Source organism: Dysidea avara, chromosome 6 (genome assembly GCF_963678975.1).
Source record: "Dysidea avara chromosome 6, odDysAvar1.4, whole genome shotgun sequence".
Lineage (NCBI taxonomy): Eukaryota > Metazoa > Porifera > Demospongiae > Dictyoceratida > Dysideidae > Dysidea > Dysidea avara.
Genome location: NC_089277.1, coordinates 16,153,069 through 16,180,852, shown reverse-complemented (window position 1 = coordinate 16,180,852; position 27,784 = coordinate 16,153,069). Strand labels below are relative to the sequence as shown.

At 39.1% G+C, this 27,784-nt stretch overlaps 2 protein-coding genes, 1 long non-coding RNA gene and 1 pseudogene across 3 annotated transcripts in view; 1 reads left to right on the top strand and 3 right to left on the bottom strand.

Moving 5' to 3' along the window:
- LOC136259294 (ATP-dependent RNA helicase DDX18-like) overlaps nt 1-27,784 on the bottom strand; it is a 91,971-nt gene that overhangs the window by 4,071 nt on the left and 60,116 nt on the right. The window lies entirely within an intron of this gene.
- Nucleotides 195-27,784, top strand: part of LOC136258328 (receptor-interacting serine/threonine-protein kinase 4-like) — a 29,390-nt gene continuing 1,800 nt past the window's right edge. Inside the window, exon 1 of the mRNA XM_066051652.1 lies at nt 195-1,297. Within this exon, the coding sequence (XP_065907724.1) occupies nt 503-1,297 (795 nt within the window). The 5' untranslated portion in view covers nt 195-502. The remainder of the gene's footprint in view (nt 1,298-27,784) is intronic.
- LOC136258330 (ATP-dependent RNA helicase DDX18-like) lies at nt 3,708-16,957 on the bottom strand (annotated as a pseudogene).
- LOC136258846 (uncharacterized) lies at nt 26,312-27,662 on the bottom strand. The gene is made up of 3 exons (XR_010703023.1): nt 27,443-27,662; nt 27,293-27,347; nt 26,312-26,326 (listed from the first exon to the last, which is right to left on the bottom strand). It is a non-coding gene; the product is annotated as an uncharacterized lncRNA (long non-coding RNA).

Sequence of the window (27,784 nt, the reverse complement as noted above, 5' to 3'; positions counted from 1 at the left end):
CTCCACCACTTACTTCTTTTGTGGTGGAGTGAACCATTGGAATCCACAGATTGTCTTGACCTCTTAAGACCTCTTCTCTTAGAATATACCACATCCATCACAACACGTTGTCAATTATGGGCACTATTTGGAGTGATTCATGACACTTGTACACGTGCGCAATTTCTGGTAAGCCACACCCATCTTTTGTCTTACAAGAGAAATGGCTTCTGGTGATGATTTTCAAGGTCTAGCTTTGAAAGGAGTTACCAAACTAGATCATAAGGAACTGGGACGAGGGGCTTATGGGAGAGTTTACGCTGTCAAATATTGTGGGACGATTTGTGCCGCCAAAGAGATCCACTCCATTCTGGTCGAAGAGGTGGGAGACGTGGAAATGAGACGAACAGTGGAATCGTTTATGAGGGAGTGTCGTTAGTGCAGCACATTACGTCATCCAAACGTCATTCAGTTCCTAGGTGTTTATTACCCCTCTGTGGGGGCGGGTGGTGTACAGGGAAGGATGCGGCTACCAGTAATGGTTATGGAGATGATGTTGGATAGCTTGACTTCACTGGTGGATAAACATGAGAAGATTCCTGTCCATATAAAATTTTCAATTGTCCATGATGTCTCCCTTGGACTGTGCTACCTTCACCATCATGACCCTCCCATCGTCCATCGAGACCTCTCCCCCAATAATGTCTTATTGACAGCACATCATGTAGCAAAGATCAGTGATCTTGGAGTGGCCAAAGTGATAAAGGCTGATAGTAGAAAGACAATGACTAAAGTTCCAGGAACTGTTGACTTTATGCCACCTGAATCATTGACAGACAACCCAGAGTATGGCCCTCCCATGGATGTGTTTTCCTTTGCTGGTATAGTCCTCCACACATTTACCCAACAATGGCCTCATCCAAGTGAGCAAACTCAGTTTGACCCCAAGACCAGAAGAAAGGTGGCTTTGTTGGAAGTTGAGCGTCGTCAGCAGTACCTGGACAAAATGAGAGGAGAGGCTGAAGTATTGAGGCCACTGGTGGAGGAGTGTCTGGATGATGATCCTGCTGTGAGGCCGACCATAACAGCTGTCTGTGAGAGGATCCAAGCAAGCAAGGATGTTTACATGAAGGAGTCCCCACAAGATGTTATCACTCTACACCAACAAGTGGAGCAGAAGGACAATGAGAATGATCAATTGAGAAGAGAAAATTATCAGGTGAAGACAGAAAATGAGCAACAGAAAGCTGAAATCAGCCAACTGAAGGTTGATATCAACCAGTTTAAATCTGAGAATGACCAGTTGAAACAACAGCTGGTGAGTGTTATTTGTTTTGTCATCATTACCATATATGGTATTGTTATCTTAGTCCTTGACAAGGAGTGTACCAACACAACAAGTAGCCAGTCAACTTAACAGAGTAACTTTAGGAGGACCAACAACAAAGACATCAAAATTGAAAATAGTAAGTCACTAATGTTAGTACATACTCTATGGGAAATGTCATGTGTGGAGGATAAAGTTTATACTCATGTTAACCCATAACCATTCAATACTACACTTAAACACTGTCATTTACCAATATCAACTGATCATGGTATAATACAGTGTAATATGGTCACCTGTCTAATAGTGATGCACCAATACCAATACTTATCGTCCCTATTTTGGTGGTATTGGACTGGTATCGGTAAAGCTATAAATGTCCGATACTAATTGATACTTTGTATGATGTCACCTAATTGTTTTTCAAGATGGTGACAAAGAAGCCAGCCATTAACATTATTAGTATGTGGAAACAGCAGTAAGCCACAAAATAAGATTCATTGAAGCCATAAATGATTGTTGTCCTGGTGATTGATGGAAACAAAACCAAGAATTACAGTTTATAAAATTAGCTAATGTGCTTAGTAAGCTAGTCTATCAACTTACACATATAGCTGGTAATGGACACTAAAATCTATTATAAATTGAACTACGAGTTGTTACCATTCTTTGGTAACGCTTTATGATGTCAGTAATCTAGTCAACAAAAATTTCACCTCAATAGGTGGCAGGTCATAAGCAAAATGTTTAGAAATTTTGAAGTTGGCTAATTGGTTATAGCGGGTTGTAGTGGGTTAGACAGTAGTGATGCACCGATACCACATTTTCACTACCGATCCAATACCGAGTACATTGTAGATGGAAATAACCGACACCGATCCGATACCGATACTTTGCCACACTGAGGCATTACTCTCAAAAACAGCTACTGTATTTATTTAGCTACTTACAAATATTATTATCCACTCAGGAGGCACCTCCATTAATGTCAGCACTTACTAGTGGCAGGTACCACATGAAATGGACTCAGCTGGCCAATCTTCCTGCTCCAATGTATGATGCATATGTCACAGTACAAGATAAGAAGGTTTATGTTGCTGGTGGGGTTAGTCCAGTTGATGATGCTAAACATCAAGTATATGTCTATGATATCAACACTGACCATTGGGATCAGTTACCTCCCTCAGATCACTATTGGGGTGTTCCTCACATCATTGGTGGAAGGTTAGCTATCATTGGTGGAGTTCTGTCTGCTACTGAGATGGTGACTAATAAAGTTTCTACATTTGATAAAAAAACTTGGACATCTCATTATCCTGACCTTCTCTCAGTTAGGGTCAGACCAGGGGTAGTTACTCACCTGGAGCATGTTATTGTTGCTGGGGGAGGAAAATATGTTAACAACACACTAGTAATACAAGATGATATTGAAATCCTCAACTGGATGGAGAATTCTCATTGGCATAAAGTGTCCATTAATCTTCCTGTTCCAATGTTAGCCTTCACACCCATTATCACTGATGATCATTTACTCATAGTGGGTTACACTGGTGCTGGCATGAGATGTGACAAAAATGCCTACAAGATACCTGTTGATGGTATGACAAAATCAGGTGACAATCAACAAACCAGTAACACACCCACCAAATGGATTACAATGACTAGTGCCACTCACTACAATACAGCCCTAGTCCCCAGCTCATCCCCACCAGTGGTAGTTGGTGGACGTAATCAAAATGGTATAACATCAGATATTAAGATGTATGATGACTCTAGCAAATCATGGAAGAACATTTCATCATTATCATCAGCTAGATCACAAGTAGCTATAGCAGCAGTCAACAACAATGCCATTATAGTCATTGGAGGATATACTAAAGGAGGGAGTGAGGCTAATGCTAAATCATCCAGTCTTACTACAGTGGAACTGGGACAAGCTCAACTAATACACTAACTAGTAAAGTTGTTACTATACTTTATATTATACATACACCACTAATACTAATAATAAGTGTACACTGAAATTTTGTTGGTATAAAAATTTATTACTATATCACACTTATTAAAAGTTTAAATAGTTGTACAAGAAGTATGGATCAAGTCACCACTGGGTCTGGTCTAGAGCTGATACAATTATTCGGTTATTTGACTCTTCGGTTGGCATGACACTATTCGATTCATTAACACACTATTTGAATAATTGTTAGCACTTTGTACACTGTATTCAGATGGAAATTGAAACTTAAGATTGTGAATGAAGTGATGTATCTATGATGTAAAAATTCTATTTATAAAATGTAGAAATAGCTCTTAGGCTTTACCTTGCTCCCTAATAAAAGGTTTCAGTACTTTTTCAATAGAAGTATAAGCTTAAAGAATAATCAAATATTTGGTCATGTTGTTAACAACTATTCGAATAGTAAAAATTGCTATTCATTTCAGCACTAGTCTGGTCTACATACAGAGCTGGTTTTAATGTCAACTTCTTACTCTCTGTATTAACAGGCTTTACCATCTCACATGATCCCTAGTGGGATAACACTTACAGGTTTATATACACAAATGACACTACCACACATTCATACTGTATAGTATAATTTGGAAACAGACAAGTAATTATGTAGGCTTAAATCTATTATGCTGATGTGATTTTGAGAATAATAGATGAAAATAATCAATGTTTTTCATTCTGATGAATGCAGTGAGAATGGTAATAGTGACAAATTCAACAATAAAATATGTGAAGAAGTTATACTATCATTATTATGACTAAAATAAGTATTGTACACATAAAGCAAATTAATACGTGATATAGCTCCAGCTAGTTACCTATGATTATAAGCAACAATTTATGCGATAAACAATGTAAATTGTGAGTATTATTTGGGGAAATATTGGTGAAGAATTTCCTGAAAAAATTTGAAGGTATATGTAGGAGTGAAAACATTTAATTTGGTATTTCATCATCGTTGAAGGACTATAAACATTGCTCAGTGATGTTGATGTAGCACATATCATTGTAGTGTAACTACACTGTGTACTGTTTATGTACACAACCAGTCTTAGTTGTTACCTCTTTATTAAGACCACCTCATTACAGTTACCATGTTAAGTAGCTAAGGTGTACTTCATGACCTCATTATAGTTGCCATGACTACATCATTTTTGAGGATATACTTTTAGTACAGTAACTTGTTTACACTATTATTACCATCATAGTACATGATATTTATCTGACATGTTATCAGAATCTTGGAAATTCAAGTTTCTCTGAGTGTACAGAAAATCCATACCCAGTGACTTGGTCATTAGTGTAAAATGAATAACTACAACCTTTAACTTCTTTCAAGTGTTCAATAAAAGTCAGAATAGTCACTTATTTGTAAGTGTTCACAAACTACTCTAATAGAACAGTCACTTATTTGTAAGTGTTCACAAACTACTCTAATAGAGCAGTCACCTTTTTGTAAGTGTCCACAAACTACTCTAATAGAGTAGTCACCTTTTGTAAGTGTTCACAACTTCTCTATTAGAACAGTCTACTCTGATAGAGCTGTAACTAGTTTATATAAACAATTGAAGATTTTGAGAGGTTCCAATGTTGTTCAAGGTGTGTTGATATAATCAGGTTGGAGGACCTATATGTACATATCTACCATCAGAAACACCCACTGGGTAAGAAGTAGGCATCCATACAAGTCAGAGTGTGACCTTCAAAAACTTGTGTGATATCAGCAAATTAATTGCTGCAGTGATATCAATTTTGTAATGTTATTCTTGCTGTCAGACCTTCAGTGCTGGTCACTGTAAAGCGCTAATAACAATAAGTACTTTAGGTTTAAGGAAGAAAATCCATCCCTCCTGGAGGAGACTGAGTGTGGCCCCGACTAGACATTGGGTGACCTGCAGTTCAAATCCTGGGGTTGGAGGGATTTTTTTTCCTTACTTTGGCCCCTTTTCTGTTACACCTTTTCAGCTATAAGTCACTAAGTCTAAGTCCTTGCAATTAGGTTAGGTAATCCTAAGGCTGCAGCACATGTTGCTGTCAGACCTTCAGTGCTGGTCACTGTAAAGTGCTAATAACAATAACAACAATAACAAATTAATTGACATATGGAGGAATGTGTTAGTGTATAGTACAGACAAAGTACTAGTCTTCTGTTACTCTATTACAAGTTATTAATATACATCCATGAAATTATTTTATAAAACACTGAAGAGTTACCAGCTGGTGATCACATGTTACCAGAGGATTTGGTAGTCACAACTGGTCTGGGGTATTTTCTGCCATTTTAATGTCAACATTCTGACTACTCCTTGTATCAACAGGTTTGGTCCCCAGTGGGGTAACACTTCTAATATAAACTGATGAATGGAACATCATGTCTTCTTCACCGGAGTATAGTAGCATTGTTGATGGTGTGGTCGGTAATTTTGTTGTCATGTGGTCTTGTCAGTATCACATGACATAGTTTATCATCATGTGATCATCTGGTGAGGAGATACACATGATTACTGAAGTAATGTAGTACAATGGTGGACAACTAATGAAGAAAACATTTTAAGTGGCTGGATGGAAAATATTTACGTACAATTTTATCAGGTATATCATACAGTATGGTAGTAACTGTATTATGGATCATGGAGGTTTGGACGTTCTCACAAAATGGTCAGAAACCAGACTCACAATACCTTCATGGTACATACCTTGGCTGTTAATGTCACTTTAGCTCAACAGAGGTGCATTTTAGCATATCACAGTATATACAATGCACAAATCATGGATTTACCACTTTGTGTCCCATTTCTACTTGCTGACAGCTCAAGGTGTCAATTGACACAGTATACAATGACTTCCTTATGTTTGTAAAGGAAACTGTTCATAGCTTTTGTACTGCTGGATTGATTGGAGAAGCACTTCTCATAGTGTTCTAAATTTGTAACACTGTGTAATGGACTGCACTGAAAACAATAGCAACTTTGTACTTTTCTGTACGTCCAGATGAAAATAGTAAGTCTGGTGTCATTATTTCTTTTGATGCGGTATGTATGTGTGTGTTTACCAGTCAGAGTAATGTTATAAAAACAGTAAACAAACAAGCGCAAGGAAAAGTTAGGGATTTATTTTAAATTTGAGTAGGGGTCATCGAAAAAGTAGTAAAACAAGGGAGGTCACCTACACCTACAGATATACTAGTGGACATTTAATCTGTATTTCAGTCATGGTACTAAGCAGCAGAACATAATGAGATATTAGTAAAACATTATTTAGACACAGTAACTCACTTGTGACTGAATGTTACACAGTTTTTTAAAGGAGAAGTCATATTCATTAAAAGGAACCTGTGTACAATAAACAATGTAGTGTAAACACATGTTAGTATGTAGCACTTTCACACCTCAGATCAAAGGAGTCGCCCGGCCTACATTTTGTATGTAGTCTAGCTAGCTGGGCTACATATGAAATGTAGTCCAGCTACACCTGGGCAGTAATTATATAGATGTTAAGGCCAAAATTGATTGTGGGGATCAATTAATAGTCACAGGATTAGTATGCACGACTTAATGAAACCCACTCAGATGGGCAGTATTTTGTTACCATTGCTATCCTATGAGTTGAAAACATTGGGCTAATATGAGAACTAGTACTATAGTTTATTCAGCAATCATTTCCAGTTTCTGAATACAGACCACACCCCCTTGCCACTCTGCACAAAGTAACCACTCTACAAGAAAGTTTACCTATCTAGTCCTTTAGCAAACTCAGTAATTAACAACTTAATATCACCGATTAAAACATCAAACTTGCATAAACAAAATTCTCTGATATCTCTAGCTAGGATTTGTCCGTTCATTGTAACAAAAAGTACTGGCTGCTGACTCATAATTGAAATTTTTAGGTATGCATATATAATACATCCAGTACATGGCTGGCTTGGGTGATGATCACCCTGTGCAGGCTATCAGCCTAATATGGACAGGAAGTGTTACATATTAGCTGTACATGAGGCATTGGGGATTTTGCCTGATATGTACATGCCCCCGGCCAGACAGGCATACTGTATATACCAGGGAAAAACCCTCATGACCACCATTACATGTAACTGTGACCAGACAACTGGTCTATAATATTAACAGGTGACTCATAACTGACTGGATGAAAGTGTTGTTTGTATTTGGTTGTATGTAGTGTAGTTAAAGCGGCTCCAATATAGTTCACTGGTCTTTCTTATCAAGCAGGTAGCTTTTGTACATTTCAACACAAAGATTAATATTTATCACAACATATTAGCCTGATCGTACATGGAAAGATCACATTGGTGTAAGAATTACAAATCCATATATTTATCAATTCTTCTAAATACATAGAGCCAAATCAATTGTATTTCAATATGTGTGTGCATGTGTGTGTGTGTGTGTGTGTGTGTGTGTGTGTGTGTGTGTGTGTGTGCAAATTGTAGAAAATATTGTATTGTGTTTAGTGGTGTGTTGATGTACAAAGCATGTGTGCGCGCACTTGTTTGTGTGCTTTGGTTATCACAAGAAATCAATTTTCACTCTAATAGTTGCTTATCTATAGCAGCTAGAGGGAGATTATTACTCAGTACACAAGTGTAGATCTTGCCAAAGAAATTGATTTGTAACCGTTTCAGATTTGTTCTCTAGCTTAAGGGCCATATGACAATTTTATGGCAGTGGTACAGAGGAGATGTGTGCGTGTGCATCCATGTTGTGTGCATGTGTCAACTGGGGAAGCAGCCCACCCTGCTGTAACATCATGGCACCCGGTGTTTACTGGGGGAAGCAAACGCCTAACTGTCCTGATCTTGCTTAGCGGTGTTGGGGTTGTTGCGGAACTCCAGGTTATGCAAACTCTCTCCATGAAACCTGAGCAGTCCTCCTGCAGGCCCCCAAGAGGATTCGCCTGTACAAGGCTCAAGTGCCTGAGTGGCACATAGGCATTCCGGTGCTGGTTTGCTGGATGGCAATAGCTATGTTTCATATGGCTGCAGAGGTTAAGCTTTGCTTTGTGTGTGTGTGTGCGCACGTGCGTGCATGCACATGCATGTGTGGATGCATGTTCGTGCAGATCTTGGGACATCAAACAAATTACCACCTCTACAAATTACAAATCTACACTACCTTTGCTTGTTTTAAATACTTTAAGAATCCCAATTCTTCTGGCATAAGCAGTAGCAAGGCATTCCCCCTCCCTCCAGCTCTAGCAGTACGTCCAACTCTGTGTATATACTCCTGTACAATGACAACACCATAAGATATCAATGGATCATGTGATTTGCAAGTTAATACTGATGTAGTGATTGTTATACAGAGGGGACAAAATAGGATTCTCTGATATCAAAGACAATGACTAAGAAAATGTACAGTATCTGTTGAGAGTCAAAATACATCGTGAAAACTTGTCACCATTGGGAGATGAATTTCTAAGATGATGGGTCAATAATTATCACAACCATATTACATAATAGGGTAGGTTTAATGTCCAGGGTAACTTCAAGAAACAAATGACACTTTGGTCCTACCCAACAAGTCTAGCTGCATACAACTGTTTTTTTTCCCCTTTCTCCTGCAATTCACCATGTACGTATACCAATTTTAATTAAATGAAGCACCAATCCTTTTTTGCACAGAAATTACTCTAAAAATTCACTCTCACACTCATGGTACTAACCATTGACCCTAAACATTTTAACAGAAAATTTTCCTAACAGTAAATTGTACACTTGAAGTTACACCCAATACACACTGGTTGGTGTTTGGTTACCAAGCATATATTGGGTGTAATACGTCATATCAGTATGGGCCTCCATACCAGATGTACAATTATTTAGCTAGAGAGTGTCAAGACAATTCCTTTTGCGTGTATTGTTTTGGGTTGTGTTTATGCACATCCTTCCTAAGTTTACCTTTCTAATCTATTTAATAAGTTTGTAAGCATTTGGAAACTGCATAGCAGCAATACTGAAGGACGCGATTGATCGAACGATCAACTGCAAATGGGTATGTCTGCTATACTGCAATCATACATAGGTAAACACCAACTAATGGCTAAAAGTACATTTTCCATGTATTATCTAACACTTTATAAGGTGTTTGTTGTAAGGCTACAACTACGGCAGCAAGCTGCGATAATCAATTGCGAAGAGATGAACATTGATCAAGCAAGAGGAATAAGCAGCTGCTATAAAGATAACGTTTATTTGTAATTCTTTCATAGACTATGAGTGCATTACGAAGCTACAAAGGATCAATTACTGAAAATTGATAAGTGACTTTTATGTTTCATTAAACTACATATGTTCAACCAGTTACATGACATTAATTGAAGTGCCCTGCAGTAATTCCAGCCACTACAAAAATTACGGAGAAGTCCTGGTACAAAGGTAAGAAAGTCAATGCATGCTACAACGAATTAACGCCTTAATTGTCAACGAAGAGAAATACATGTAGGACCAGTGCTTCAACTACTGAGCTACAAGGGCTTTGTTATCTCATAATGAAATATCTTTGAAGTGATATCTCTAGTGTTTGTATCTAATAATATGTTCCTACCACTAACCACATGTTACCACAGGAAGTTGGTTTTGTGGTACAGAACAGCCTAGAATACATGACCTTATATAGTAAGAATACTGGATGATGATAAAATAGTTATTTCCTACTCATGTATGGTATGATGTCTTACTTATATCATTTTGTGTTTACTAACTGTACTAGTTGTATACATGTACATGTATGGCTGGCACTGCTGACACTGATCAGTCAAAAATGTTGGGGATAAAGATAAATCAGGAAATTTTCATCATCAAAAAAATTGCTGTTGATTACATTGACAAAATTTAAAATTTCACTCATGAGGGGGGAATTCATGTTGCGATAAATTCCATTACATCCTGAATCATGAGGATCGTTATCACCATGAAGGTACTGCTTTATACCACAGTTGATTGATCCAGTAGAGCTGCTAGTGTTCTGTAGCTTTCAAGCTAGATGTAGCGGCTATCTCTATTAGAATGTGTGTGACCTTTGGCATGAGTAATTTTGTAGTTGCACTATGTTCTAAATTCATTGTAATAGTTTGAAAATATGTATTTTAGTGACAAATATTTTGATTTATGGTACTCAGAAACTTGTGAGAATAATAAAAGAGAAATACAAATTGGAATTTTCAGACACTGCTTCACAAGCTAACTGGGACCAACCAAATCTTTAACTGGGACCAAATCTTTATCTGAAATGCAACAGTGTCCTAAATATAAATGTTCCAATTTTTATATTCAACAATGAAATTGAAAAAGTTTGCAAAGTGGAATAGGAAGATATTTATTCAATATAACAATTGTTTATTTGAAAGGTTTGTTAGTAATCCTACAGTACATGTATATAGTAAATGAAAAGACATCTGTGTGGTGTTTGTTTGTATAAACACACGCCACATGAGTGTCTTTAATAATATGCACGTGTTTGTATTTAACCACGTTATTTGGAACTTGTATTGTCCTCTTTATCAAGTCTAACACTGCAGGTTACTCCATATTAGGAATCATGGAGGTTTGTACTTTCTTGCCTAGAAACCAGCTTCACAATACCATCATGGCACCTTGCCAGTTTTGATTAGTCTTAAGAGCAGCCAAAAAAATGCTTCAATAAAGTTGCTACAGAATTTTGAAACATGCTATTTTACAGAATTTTTTACTGACTCACTAACTGCTGCCTGATGCCTTCACACAAGCTTAACTCAATAACGGCTAAGGCTATAGTTTATTTCACTGTTATACACCACTTCAAACCGACAGGTACATTTTTAGCACACTTACGTATGGACAATGTACGCATCACAGTCCTCCTTTGTGTTCCATTTCTTCTCACTGACAATGCAAGGTGTTGGTTCACGCTATGTAGTGTGTGATGGTTTCTCTGGCACTTCTTGTACTGTTCTTCATTTGTAACACTGTGTAACAGGCTGAACATAGCTGAAAATGAAGCGTAATGGCTACTGTACCTTTTAGTATTTGATAGTTTTGGGCACACGTTCAGACAAAAACATTAAGTGTCATTCTTTCTTTTAATGCAATAAGCGTTGGTTCAGCAGTCATAATTATATTACCAAAAAATAAACAAATGCAAGAAAAAATCTTAATTTAAATAAAACCTTCGGTGTCTGAGGTTACCAAATCCAATAGAAACCAGTGGTGGGGTTACTGAATAGTTAGTAATCCGTGGTCTTGCCAGTGGTTGTTTACTACATCTGTCAAACGAAAATCAGCAAAGCCAAAAACAAAACATCCTGATTGTGTACTTTCTGGACAAGATGAGCTTTAGCCTTCAGATCTAGGTGTCCAGTCAATACACCAATGTTACAGTGTGGTGCTGACACAATAAACTGGAAGGATAAATCTCAATACTAGTACCCAGTTTGCTTCTTAATAGCTTACTTTATAAACGACATTCTATCCCAACATAGTAACTACTTGATACTGGCACTATTGTACGTAATCAAGAGTTCATAATATATATACTGAGGAGAGTATCCTACTCTCATATATCCCTGTAGAAGGGCGTATCCTGAAGTTATGATGCAACACTTCTGAGTTGGCCCATTTTTCTTTGTATAATTAATGATGTCATTAGTTGAACATGGTATTGATTGAACGCGTGCCTAACAACGTCGCTAGCAACCAAATTAACTCCAGCTCTAAGTGTTTCTCACCAAACTACAATCGTTCTTTCATGGGTTAAGACCGCTTTGTAGGCGTTTCTTGCTAGGCCATTCGCGAATATGGCTATACTGAGCGTCGCAAGTGTGAAATGGTGCTAATGATTCTTGGACTTTTACGGCTGCTTGTACGTCACAAACCACAACATCTTGTTGTTACGTCATAACTTCACAATACGCCCTTCTACAGGGGTATATGAGAGTAGGATAATCTCCTCAGTATATATATTATGAACTCTTGACATAATGTTATGAATGTCTTGCCAGTGCAGTGGCACTAACACGACATCAACTCAACTTAAAGATAAATCCCAATGCTAGTACACACATTTTCTTTCACTCTTTCTCTACCTACTTGTTCAGGAATATTTTCTAAATCACTTAACATGGGCTAACATTGATTTCTACATTATTTAGAGCCCTTCAGACAATGTGAGCTTGGCTACCCATAATTAATTACCTTGGCCTGCAATCTTAATTTACTTTATGGGTAACCTCACCCACATCGTCTAACTAATACTTAGGGATAATTCCGTCATATCCATGACTGAATTAGGGATTAAATGTCCACTCCCTGACTTATTTGACTGATATCAGGCTTAGTACACTACAACTGGTCTACCTTAGGATTATCAGCAGGATCATATTGAATGATCCAGTCAACTTCAGAAATATTCAGTCCTTGAGCAGCCACATCAGTGCACAGGAGAATACCGGACTCTGCTTGACAGAAGTCAAAGAATGTTGTAGTTCATTTTTGTTGTTTTTATTGTCCCTGGTAACCAACACACACATGCAACAATTTTAAATAAACATTACGAAAATCCACATTGTGTATTGTACATGACTGTAATGTCAAAAGTAGCTAGTACGATAGTCTCAAGCAAACAACATGGATGGGCTGAAGTAGAATACACACACGCACACACACACACACACACACACACACACACACACACACACACACACAAACACACACACATGCACACACACACATGTACACACACACACACACACACACACACACACACACACACACACACACACACACACACACACACACACACACACACACACACACACACAGGGCCGGAGCCCAGAGATTTTGAGTGGTCAGGCCATTCATGGACTACAATGGAGGTCATAGTCATGCACACTACATTTTATTGATTTGAAATTTAAATCACATTATCTACTGTAATGTATTTTGTGTGTGCTAGCTACAGCATGTATTAACATGCTAAGCTAAGTAAGTCTAGGGACATGCTCCCTGGGAAAATTTTTGAAAATACATGTTCTGAAATGGCATCTGGAAGCTATTTTACATACACGGTCTCTTTCTGTTTTTTTACACCAAGAATATATCCAGGTAATTTTGTGCTACTGTATACCAATTAATTCAATTTAATATATAGCTAGTAGCTAATTTTACTTTCATGATACAAAGTGAGTTTAGTTCTTTTGAGATACAGAAGCAATTTTGATTGTAATTGTTAATACATAACATGCATTATCAATTAGCCTATTGTGCAATTCTATGCAGATGGTTCATTAGAAAGTAATTTGAAAACAATTAAAATGGATATAATGGCTTAGATCAACCAGTGTAATAAGAGTATTGATATTGTATACCGAATGCTCTAACTATCACCATGACTGTTCTATTAGAGTATAATGCGATGACTGCTCTATTAGAGTATCTCGATCTTTTTGCAAATTCAAGTGGCTGAAAAGTGGTCCGGCCAATGCCGGACCGGCCGGACCGTGGGCTCTGGCCTTGCACACACACACACACACACACACACACACACACACACACACACACACACACACACACACACACACACAACACACACACTACACTACCCACACACACAAACAAACACACGGTCACAACAATGGTCTCATCAATGAGGTCATGAAGATACTGTATGTTTAAGAGTTACTTGACATGGCCACTATAAATACACATCTGGTCACTGTACAAGACTTACATGGATACTTTGTACAGGAATGTCAATGTAGTTGAGCAGCTCAGAGTGGTGCTGGACTGATTTACAGGAGGAGAGAACGACCATCACTTTCTTCTTCAAGTTATTTTTGAGGAAAGTGAACAACAATAAAAACCTCTGATCAGCTGGACACACTATGTAGCCCTACATGTACAAGAATAACCATACAGTATAGCAGTACTGTATAGTAGGGATCAGGAAGGTTTGTACTTTACCATGAAAACATATTACCCAGAAACCAGCCTCACAATATCTTCACCGTGCCTTAGTGATATTGGTTAGTTAATGTATAATAAAGCTGAAAATGTCCCTTCAGTGTGGTCTGAAATGCTTCAAATATAGGATGCTACAAAATATTTAGTGCATAGAATTTCTTCTAACTGACTGACTGAATGACTGACTGACTGACTGACAAACCGATGCCTTCACACAATCATACTGTAACTCAATAATGGCTAAGGTTATTATTGAAGTTTCACTGTTAGATGTCTCTCAGCCTGATAGGTGACTTTTGACAGTATGTGCAATGCACACATCAAGGATCATGGATTTACCTCTGCCCTCTACTGTGTCCCATTTCTTTTCACTGACAGCACAGTGTGTCATAGCACATTAACAGCTTCATGGTTTTACTTTAATGTACAAAAAACAAACTGGAAATTGTCTGTAATTTTTACACCAGGCCTTAAACAGCCAAAGAAAGCAGACTGGTTGTTGCAATTGTTTTCAGTGAGTAGTTGGCAGTATCGGTCAAGTACAACATGCTTTCAAAATGTCCTGAAAAGTTTCCAAAGTGTTCTAGTTTTATACCATGTACTTACAGTATGTAATAAGTTACAAGATATAGTCACACATCTGGTATGAAAATGTTAATCTACTTTGTTTAGTGTAGTCATACAATTTATAGGCTAATACATCACTTACACACTCACTTGTTCTAATCCTTCAACTGTTGCTGTATCACGATGATCATCCACTCCAACATATAGTGGTGCTTTCTTCAATGATACTCTTGCAAGATCCTCCACATTACGAGTTTGTGTGGCTGAAAATAAAACTGTTTGCCTCTTTCCTAAACAATAAGCAATAACAATATAATTGACACATACATAGACGTGCACACACATACACATGAAAACACTACACACACTACACATACCCATGCATGCATGCAAGCACTTACTCTCTCACTCACTCACCCACTCAACACACACATTCTACACTACACTACACACACACATACGTGGAAGTAGTTTCACTATTTGTTTCATCTCCTCCTTAAATCCTATCCCCAGTATCCTGTCTGTTTCATCAATTACCAAACACTGAAGATTCTTGTACAAAAATCCCTTTGTGTTCTAGAGACATAAGGTGTGTACTTCATTACATCATATAATAGACCACCTCATAGCCAAAGCCATACGTGACCCGCTGAACAAAACCTGACTTGTTTGTGTGTTTTCCCCGAACTTCATTTTATGACTTCTTTATTGTTTATAGGGAAAATTAAAGCTTCAGCCTTATCTGGTAAGATCTTTCAGAGTTATAGTGACAGACAACAAGAAGAGCAAAACAATCGATTTTGTACAGTGCCTAGCCATATGGAAAAAAAATTACAGGTCCTTGTTTAATCAATTCTTGAGTGCAACGGACTATGCAGTTGGACTTGTGTCATTCTATTCACCATGAACTGGAGCATTCATCAAAGTATAGTTTTAGACCTAAACATATCCATGCTATCAAACAAGAAGGCTGTTCAGCTTAGAAACGGCAAAAATAAAGTTACATTTTACCATAACGTAAACAAACACACGTAACTTATGCTTGCTGATATAAAAACAAAACAAAGATATTCTTACTCTTCATGAAGAGGAGAATTCATTGGTATACTAAATATTTCAATTTATGGCTTACTTCACTGTTTACTGAAGCGATTAGAATGTACGTAAAATTATTTGTGCAGCAAGTGGGTTTTTGCTCAGCGGCCACAAATTATTTTCCTTCACAGTTGACCCTATTGATGATGTCTTCCTCTATATCAGATCCAACAGCTAAGCTGTGACGTTTTAACCCTGGCTTTTTCAAAGGCAACTATTTTTACTGTTTAGCTGTGTTAGCATGGATTTATAACTCTTGTATTTTAACAGCTCCAAATGGCACTTATATTATTTTACCATCTCTACAAGTACAATAATGATTACTGGTTATAAGTTAAGGTATAGTGATTTTGTTTTATTCTAATAGAGTGCACATTTAGAGAACCATCACATATAGGGAACTCAGTGTGGTTTATTGATTTTCTTGATCACATGACATGCTATCGTGTGTCTTGATACTTTACCTGTAGATGATCCAGTACTCTCCCAGGAGTGGCCATCAAAATGTTAACACCTTTACACAACTTCTCTGCCTCCGTCTTACGATTAGCTCCACCCATCACAATTCCCAGTGTGTGGTGATGATACTTGAGTAGTTCCTTAGCCACTCCATATGTCTGTAGTGACAGCTCTCTAGTTGGTGAAATCACCACCACCCCAGTGCCTATATATCAAGACACATAAAGTGTGTAATGTAACACAAAAAGCTAGTATGACAGGCTAGTGTGTTTATTCAAGGTAACCAACAACATTTTTACACACAGGTAACACAACATTCACTGTTCAAGAGACTGACTTTAGTTTGCTCAGGATTCAATACAAAATTACCTCATGTCCCACCCCTCCCCCTCAAACTTATTATCCTCCTCCAAACCAACATAACCACATTGTGGCTGGTTATGATGGACAAGCTAAATCATGTCCATACAATGTATACAATAGATTGTAGTCTACACAACTGACCATTTCGTGGGAGAAATTTCAACTTGTACATCAGCTCTACAGCTGGTATGAGAAAAGCTAATGTTTTCCACTTCCAGTCCTTGCTGCTCCTATTAAGTCCCTAACAATAAAATCAGAATATGACGTTGAATGGCAGTCAAGTAGAATAAATTGAATACTGAAGTAAGTATGTGTGGTTATACAGTGGAACCCCGGACACCCCTGAATGGCGGACAGCCTCTTTACAAAGGACAATTAATAAAGTCCCAAATACAACTTCCAATACCTGTGTGTATTAATGCTCCCTCAATAGTGGACACCTCTCTATTCCGTAAACTGGACACTGCACAATTCCCAGACATGGCAAGCACTACAGTACAACACCTTGCTAATCGCGGACACAAGTAACAAAGGTTCATTGCCAGTTACAACAATCAATCGAACTAGCTAAGCTAATGCAGAAAGTGCGAGACAAAGCACTGAAGTTACGAGAAGCCATATGAATGTGTAGGTCTTCTAAAATAGTAGCTGGCACACTTTAAGAATGAACTGCACTACAGGATGAACTACATAATCTGCATAGCCAGCCATCTTGATAACTAATCAAATACGGAGTAATCTGGTCCTGGATAAGTCTTTATGGGAGCATGTACAAAATTTTTGTGGTGCCCTAATTGTCTGGGTAGTGTAGTAGAGGCCACACACCATATGATCAATAACATCACTTCTGTTGCTATTAAACTGATCATATCTGGTTCAGGTGGTACCATTGCCCCATCACTTGGTCTAGTCTCATGCATTAAAACTGATTATTTTGATGCCTTTTGTTGCTTGCAGGCTGATACCTCTCGACAAACGCCCAGGTGTGAGACCAATAGGTATTGGTGACATGCCCCATAGAATTGTTGCTAAGGCGATCCTTTATGTTATAGGTGATGATATTGTACTGGCTGTTGGCCCATTACAGACCTGTGCGGGACAATCAGCTGGCTCTGAGGCTGCTGTATATGCTATGAAGAATATGTTTGATGACAGTGATTGTGAAGCTGCACTCTTAGTGGATGCTACTAATGCATTCAATTGTGTGAATCGCCAAGCTGCCCTACATAATATATCCATCCTTTGTCCTGCATTTTCTACTATCCTGAACAACACTTATGCTCAGCCAGTCCGATTGTTTGTAGTTGGAGAGGGTGAAATCCCATCTTGTGAAGGAACAACTTAAGGAGATCCTCTCGCAATGGCAATGTATGCCCTGGCTGTGGTTCCCTTAATTAAAAGACTCTGTGTGGCAGTCCCCAGTGTTGGGCAGGTATGGTTTGCAGATGATGCCACTGCGGTGGGGAAACTGAAACTTTTGCATAAATGGTGGCAGATACTATCCTCTTTGGGACCTAATTTTGGGTATTTTTCTAATGCATCTAAGACAGTGTTGATTGTAAAGCCTCATTTGTTAACTATTGCAAAATCTATCTTTGCTGACACTGGTATGCAGATTACTGATCAGGGCCAGCGCCATCTTGGGGCTGCATTGGGCTCTCGAGAATTTGCAGAGGGGTTTGTGGCCAAGAAGGTTTGTTCTTGGTCCAGTGAAGTGCTTGCTTTGGCTGAGATTGCTACAAATCGTCCTCATGCGGCTTTTTGTGCTTTCACTCATGGGATGATACGCCGGTGGGTATACACCATGAGGACCATAGGCGGCGGAAAGGGGGGGGGGGGGGGGCTAGGGGGCTAAATCCCCCCTCGGTCTGCTGGGGGGGGGGGCTTAGCCCCCCCTCAGAATGATATCACACCGAAATTATCTTTCTTGGAGTGGGGCTGAAAACCATGAAAAAGATCGAGATACTCTAATAGAGCAGTCACTCTAATAAAGTAGTCAGTGTGTAGCGAGCTATGAAAGGATTTTTATGTAGTTTATCAGCTAGAAATGGTAGTTGGTGAGGTGGAAAGCTCTTGTCAGTTGGTTGCGACCTTTTTTTTTTTTTTTTTTTTGTCTCACCTTACCAAACTAGAAATAAGTCTGGGTCAGCCCAGCCCCCCCTCATATTAACTACTTCCTCCGCCGCTGATGAGGACCATCCCCAACGTCGGGCCCCTGTTTCAGCCTCTAGAGGATGTCATCCGTTTGAAGCTGATCCCTACCCTCACTGGCCATAGTGCTTGTTCTGCCTTGGAGCGTGATGTGCTCTCTCTACAGGGGCGTAGCCAGGATTTTTTGAAGGGGGGTTCCAGCACCAGCATTGAGTTACTAGAAGTAGGGGTCTGGGGGCGCAGCCCCCAGCCGCTGAGAGACTTTCAATATTTTAATAAATCAAAACTCAGCAAATTATGATGCATTTAATAAGTGCCCCTGGGATGAAGGTAGTACTAGATAAAGTCACCTAGTGGAAACAGACAGCATAACATATAGAGACACATATAGTAATCTGTAAGTGATGGTTATATCTCACTGTGGTATAGGAGCCATGAATCCACTGATACAAATGACAATCAAAACAATATAACTATACAAATATGCATAGCATGAATTCATTTTGCATAACACAAGTGATAAATTACTGGAGCTCTATATCTTTAAACACTGCACACCAAAGCTATAGCAGTATAAGGTCATGCTAAGTTTTGCATTTAATGTTGGAATGTCTGAAAAACTTCATATGGACATGGATATTTAAATGCATGTTCTATTGGAGTATACCTGACTGCTCTATTAGAGTATATACCTGACTGCTCTATTAGAGTATATCGATCTTTTAAACAAGTTTTGAAGAGGGCTCATGTTACCTCTGTAAATCCTTCCCTGAGAGATGAATGTAAGTTTTATCAATTGTTGTGCTGTGCCATTACACTATATTGCTCACTCATTTTGTCCTGCCACACTAAATGGTGTGTTAGGATCCTGCTTGCAGAAGTCTAAATTTTACAAGGGGGGTTCCTGAACCCCCCGGAACCCCCCTTCCCTACGCCCCTGCTCTACCCTGCCGCCTAGGTGGCTTGGGTATTGTCAATCCTGTAGACATTGCTGATTCTCAGTTTACTGCATCTATCAAAATCGCACACTCTCTGAGATCTTTGATTGTTGCTCAGAATCTACTAGCCCCTCTACCCGACGTTAGTTCTATCAAGGCTCAGATTCATCAGGATCGTCGCTCTACTTTGAGGGGGGGGGGGGGGGTGGGGGGGGCTTCTACGATCAAATATAATCTTTCGTCACAATCCCAAAGAGTTTTAGACCTGAACAGTGAACCGGGTGCTTCTGCCTGGCTGACAGCATTGCCTTTAGCAGAGCAGGGATTCCATCTGATGAAGCAAGAATTTTGGGATGCTTTGCATCTTAAATACGGCTGGAAGCTCCTGTCACTGTGTTTGTGGGGTCCCATTTTCTGCGGATCATGCTATGATTTGCAGCGAGGGGTCGCCAACACCTTGGGACTCCCGAACACTATCTCAGAAATCCATTAAATATTTAGAAATCTCAAATCCCAATCACGTATTAAATAGGTTACTCTCGTTTTCGTCCGTTCATGAGTTCAATTACGGCCGCTCTATATACACTTGCACATGCTCCGCCACATGGCGAGTCTTCTAAGCCATGCTCGATAGAAATCACTGCTCGATAGAAATCACTTGATAGCACTGGGTAGTCCGAGGAGTAGTCAGTTTAAGCCCCTTGAGTCACTTATCGAGCAAGGACAACGATTCCGCCCTCGAACGCTTCAATTGACAGTGCAATTAAGTACACCTGTCTCTTCTGAAGTTCCTCTGATCTCCTGTCAGCTACTCTCTTAGGTGTTTCCTGCACAATAATTAGCAAAAACTCGAGGTAAAAACATCTTCGAAATTAGAATTATAATGTACTTATAAATACTTTGAAATACTTAAATTAGGCATTCCAGACTGATTTTAAAATTTTGGAGAAACGGGCTTTTTATATGCTCTATAGATAGAGTATTGATTGCCGATCTCAGAAATATATAGTTTGTTGGGTTGGAATTAGCTACTTTGGCATGCACAGTGCTTAAAAACTGAAAAAAGATACATTTTTTCTCCAGGGCTCCCCATACATTTTACAGGGGAAGATGGCACAATTGAATCAGGAAGCCATTTAGCAATCTGGACTATCTTGAAACTGCAGTTGCTTCTAGCTGCAAGTTTGTACATGTAATGAAAGTAACTTCAGGTCTTATTGGATCTCAGCGATCTTTGTATGCTTTGTGGTGAGCAAATATGTTTCACCTACTGCACACTTCTCAATACAATGGTGTATGCCCATAGGCAAGTGGCTATCTCAAGTTGGTAAAAACATCAAGTTAACAACTTATAAAGGTAAACAACTAAAGTGGAGGTGCCACAATGATGCAACAATACTTAAGGTGGAGTTGTGGTTTCAATTATGACATTGTTATGCCGACTTTGAAGTGGTTTATACTTTTGAGCTGATGACACAACCATCACAAAATTGCTCTGGAGCTGAAAATCGCTAACCCAAGCGAAGTAACTACGCACTTTAAAGTAAGCACCAGTGACTACCTTCCACCCGACCGTACGTTTTTTTTAAATTTTAAAGTATTCTACATACATTTACAAGGCTTGAAAAGATTACAAAACAACACAAAACTTACTTATATGTAACGCGCACGATAAGACTAAGATTTTCATGATGATCAGCGTGTGGACAAACCCCACAGCGATTTTTACCCTCATTGGAGCTCGGACGACGGAGCAATCCCAAGTTCAACACGAGTTGTCATTTTGTGCCAGGGTTCTATTGGGGAATATACGGAGAATTTTTTTATTAAAAATCTCGGATACTGGAATGCCTACTTAAATATTGGGACTCCAGTACACAATTTAGGGATTTTGCGTGGGCGTTGGCGACCCCTCGATTTGCAGACATGGAGGTCTCACATTTGTTCGCCACAATGCTTTGCGAAACATCACTGCAGAGTGGCTTTCCAAGACATGTCATGGTGTGGCCCTTGAGCCACCTTTACAGCCACTTACTGGGGAGATCATTGCACCTAAGACTGCCAACCGTCAGGATGGGGCTAGGGCAGACATACATGCTAGGGGATTCTGTGGGCAGCGGCAAAGTGCCTACCCCTTTTTTGACGTAAGGGTGTTTCATCCTAATGCACCGAGCTACTGCAACACCAGTGTCCCCTCTTTGTATCGACGTCACGAGGCACAGAAGAAACGTGAGTATGGTGACCGTGTCAGAGAGGTTGAGCAGGCCTCCTTCACTCCCCTTGTGTTGTGACCACTGGAGCCGGGTATGGGAAGGGAGGCAATAGTTTTTTTACCGTCGTTTGGCTGACCATCTATCTCGCCGCGGCTCTACTAGTTACAGTCAGACTCTGGCTTTTATCCGATGCACATTGTCTTTTTCTCTACTTCGGTCAGCTACAATGTGCATACGTGGAAGTAGGTCCATCTCGAATCGCTCCTCTGATGCCTCTCCTGAGATGGGCTGCATTGATGAGCACAGGGACTTTTAAACTTTCAGCAATCTGGTCCTTTTTATTCAGTTGTCCAGCACGTGCTTTCTTTGTGCTGGGGGTGGTAGGCAAGGGCAGTCCATCCAGCCCGAGGATTTTTTTTTCCCGGGCTGGATGTAATGCCCTTTCCTACCACCCCCAGCACAAGAGGCAAACGTGCTGGACAAGAACTGAAAAGCGGGACATCTAAAAGTCCCTAGGGCCATTTGTTAGGCCCATTTCCGGGGAAACATCTGGTGATCTAAACGAGATGGAGCGGCTTCCACGGATGCACATCGTCGCTGACCTCAACAGGGAGAAAGACAGGGTACAGCGAATCCACGCCAAAGTACTACTGTACGATAAAGCACTACGTTTGGAAAGGAGCTCAGCAAGCCGGCGATAAAATGTGATGGCTTCCTTCCCCATGCCCCCAGTTGTGGCAAACACCAATGGAGTAAAAGATGCAAACTCTACCTCACGGACACGGTCACCACACTCCCTCTACTCCCTCTTCTCCCATTTCAAAATAATCCAGCCCGGGGATTATTCTGAAATTTAGAAAACCCCTTAAATAAGGACACCTCCATATAAAGGACATATTTCATTTCCTCAATGGTGTCCGTCTTAGAGGGTTTCCACTGTATACCTGGTGTTAACTGGGGAAGCAAATCTCAACAATATGCATCTTACACAATCAGTAAAGATCCAGGTTGGACTTCGGATGCCCACACCTTTGCCTGCTTCGTGTGTGCGTGTGCATGTTTGTGTGTACGTGCATGTGCATGCATACATGCATGTGTGTGTTTCGTAATATTTAAACTGGCACAATACATACAGTATACACATACTTTCTGGTCTAATGCTCTTATGTTGTATTCCCATCATGTCAGTAAAGCCCATGTCAGTGACAGCATTCAGTGTCTTCTCAGACACCACTTCTGACAGGGAAGCAAACTTCTTGTCCATACCCAGCTCACCACCTTTCATCATCTCCTCCAGACTGGTACAGGCTCCAGTCTCATCATCTACAGGGTGTATCAACAACAAAAAATACAACACACACTCAACTGATATTAACATAGAGTAGAATAAAAACTTGTATGATACACAGGTCATCTGAAAAGCATACGGAAGTGTGCATAAAATTTTCTAACATTGCTTCCTCAGTTCTACTGACAGTAAGGAACCACACAGGGAGACATGGACTCTCATAGCACACTTACATACCAGTTTGTAAGTCTTCAGAAACAATAATTGTTGATTCTGGTGGTTCAGCTGCTTCTAACATTTCTGGTTCGCTGTGTTTCCCCTTTTCTGTAACAAACAAACACAAAATAGTAAACAAGGATACAGTATTATGGAGAAGAGTTACACATTATCAGTAGAAGGAATTTTAATACTTCTTGTAATTTCATATAATAGGTGAAGCGTGGTTGTGTCACATGTGAGCAAATTTACCTTATTCATCTTGTATCTACTTATATCCATGCACATGGCTGTATCTTAGTTTAATATGTGGTGTATGCAAAATCAGTAACCGTTTTATTTGCAGGTGAGGTGAGTAGCTACATCCAAGCCTACAGGTAGGAACAATCATTGCTGGTGCCCGGGCAACAAGCCGGCATCTACTGGTACTAATGCCCAGTGTGACGTGATCACATTCTGAAATTTGATATGTCTTTACAACTGAGCTACTTGTAATAACATAACCGGCTTACTTGCTACCTTAGATCATTAGGCAACATCAGGGGCATCTGAGCTACATATTCATATGAATTATGTTTGCAAATCACGTGCACAAATTATTCAGTTGCATTTCACAAGCAACCTTAAATTGCTGCAATTTGAAACTGCTGACGGAGTAGTAGTTAATAAAATAATTACTGTACTGACAGACTGATGAAAAACAGACAAAAGCCAATTCGTATCATCACCTTCCAACCAAATAGGAAAGGAGGAGCTTGTCTTGGGTACTATACTAGCGGTGAGCTTGAGGATCATCTATTTTATTCAAGCTTTGATATGAAATATGTACAAAGAGTTGTATACAAGTACAAGAGTGAAAAGACAAAAGAGAAGTCAATACTAGGGTTGGAGCTGTCATGATCAGTCCATCATTGTTTGGCTTCTGTATTACTCACAAACTGTACAAACAGCAGTGTAGCAACTAGCTAGGTACATGTATGCATTTAAAAATTTTTTGAAATCAAATGTGTAATAGAGTCTGGCTCACATTTCTACTAAACAGTTTGTATGGGGACAGTACTAGTCAGACCTTGTGCCCAAGGCATTTCTTCAATAACAAACCTTGTTTAATTATTTGTGTATTCAATTCATACTTCTAAATGTGCAATACTCACAAACTTGATTCTACTGATTGTGGGAACCGACAAACAGTGAATTACTAGTGTCAATATTGTCACTGGGAAAAAGGTGCAATCAATGTAAATGAAGCGCCTCCCTCGGATTCTGCAGGTAATGCACTTACTTCTTTCGTGGCGGAGTGAACCATTGGAATCCACTTCTTCTCCAGATTGTCTCAATCTCTTTGAATATACCGTATCCATCACAACACGTTGTCAATTATGGGCACTATTTGGCAGGTATGTTCAACAGCCAATTTTGGCAGGTTTTGATAAACCTGCTTTTTGCCAGTTTTGGCAACATTCAGTATCATATTTTTGCCAATTGTGGCAAAATTAGGTTTATCCCAGATGTTGGCAAATTCAGCATTGTCCATATTTTGCCAAATGTAGATCCAACATGTTGCCACTTTTGTCAATCTATTGGGTTCCATATTTTGTAGTTATTGGGTCATTGCCAAAGTTGGAACAGCCTTAAAAGCAAAATCTGGCAATTTACGAAATGCAACTTCAAAGTAATGACAACAACAGAATTAATGTAAAAGTTACTAAGCTTCCAAAACTGGTTCTTTTAAGCCCAAATTTGGCAGGACCATTTTTTGTCAAATTTGGCAATAATTTGTGACCCCCATTATTGCCAAAATTGGCATTATGTGGGATCTGAATTATTGAAAAACAATAGAGCAACGTATTTTCCTTGGCAAGCTAAGGAGAGTATACACCACTTTGTCATGGAACCAGTAAGTGCTTCAATTTCTCTCACAAGCATCTTAACAGTTATTCCAAAATTGGAAGGTATCAGGTTTTACTTATATAGTGCTGTGTGTAACCATTGATTGTGGGTTTGAGTTTCCATTTTTGGCAAGAAATAAGATGTTTTTTATTGCCAAGTTTGACATGCCTACTTCATGCCAATAATGAAATCTTGGAAATTCCATATCCAACAATTAAGCGACTTTTAATAAAAAAATTTTTATTGGCAAGATACACGCGTCTACACTGGAAGCAGGTTTTCAAGGCTCTGTTATGGAGCGTCAGATAACTTTTAAACCCTTTCCAGGTTCTAGCAGGAATGGCCAGCATGACATCTACTTTCACGTAAAATGTAACAGCTTAATACGGCCTTCTTCATGGTACAAAGTAGGGGGTTTAACATTACACATAGAACCATTGGCCATGAAAATATTGGCTCACCTCAACAATCCAGGCGCAAACTTTTTAACGATTCCAGGTTATACCAGGCTAGATCTATCCTTTCTTGAATACTTCAGCTAGCTATACCGTTCGTGACGAACGTTTTACACGGTACAAATAATTTTATAAAAATCACTATCTCAATCCAATAGTCGCATACCCTGGCTGAGCACTGATTATTAATGACGCGCGCGCTATATTGCGTGGGCGAGTTGCAATGGAGAAGTATTACGTTCTTGAATGTTTAATTCATCAACTTTTCAATGGTCAATAGTCCTTGTACATCATGCTAATAACTTTTTTAGATCACGTGATACATCTTTGTATTTTGTACATGTAATCAAATAAATATTTTGAAAAATGGTCATTATAAAAATTTCAAGTTACTTGTTTGCAGTTCTCCAACGTATAAACCTGTGGAAAAAACAGTCACATTTAAATTGGTGAATTTAAAAAATCTTTATCACGCACACACTACACACACACACACACACACACACTACACACACACACACACACACACACTACACACACTACACACACTACACACACACTACACACACACACACACACGCACACACTACACACACACACACACACACACACACACACACACACACACACACTACACACACACTACACACACACACTACACACACACACACACACACACACACTACACACACTACACACACACTACACACACACACACACTACACACACACACACACACACACACACACACACACACTACACACTACACACACACACTTCACTACATATTCACATAAAAATAAAACACTACAAGGTATGGTAATGGTTGTTTACATTGGTTAATTTTGTGGTGTGCCACATATAGCAACAAGGGAAATGTGTATCTGTGATAAAGAATTTAATTTAGTTTGTAATATCAATCTTTGTCAACTAGAGATGAACTGGCTATTGGTAAAAAGCGAGGGGTAGCCAATGCCTTGGGAATCTTGTATGCTATGTGAGAAATCCAATCAGAAATACACAAATATATTAGAAACCAAATCCTAAATCCTAAATCATGTAAAAATAAAGGAGAAAGTGAGTTTAACAAAGTAGACAATGATCGATCATGAATAACTAGAACAAGATGTAGATCAACAACTGTACAGGTAGTTACTAGTTAGCAATATCACTAAATGCTTTTAAAAATACATAAAGATTGGGAGTCTCGTATACGCCAGTTGGGTGCTTTGCTTGGGCATTGACAACCCCATTTCTGTGTTTTGCGTGGGCGTTGGCTACCCCTTGGGAAAAATAAAATAATGAAAGACTATACAGAAGCTGATCTGTACAGAAGATGAGCCCTGCACAGCTATGTGGGCTTCTTTTTACAAAGCATACGCTCACCTTATTTGCACATTGCCCAATCATCATCATGGACGCTTCCACCTCCCACCGTGCACTAAAGTAATAGAAACAAACATCATTAAATAATATAAGCATTAATATTATTATAGCATAACATAGCAGCACAATATTACAGCATGATAAACAAACCAAAGTATTTATACAGAAAACTATGTCATAGACATTTAATCGTCTTTGAGCAAGGCCATTTTAACGAAGGCGCAAATTGGGCGTGGGCGGGCAATTCATTACATTCTTTTCGCCGTTTATAACTATCACTGGCAAACTAATGCATATACTATATCAAAGAACGTATATATTTAAACAGTTGTATGATACTTATAGACTGTTTTTTCACTGTCAACCACTTCTTGCGTGTGGGCGGCCCACCACCCCTCCCCTCCGCACCCTCCCACCCTATGTGATATACGTGCTATACAGCTGAGCATATAAAAGTTGCTAAAATTAACAGGTTTTTGTAGAATCAGTTTT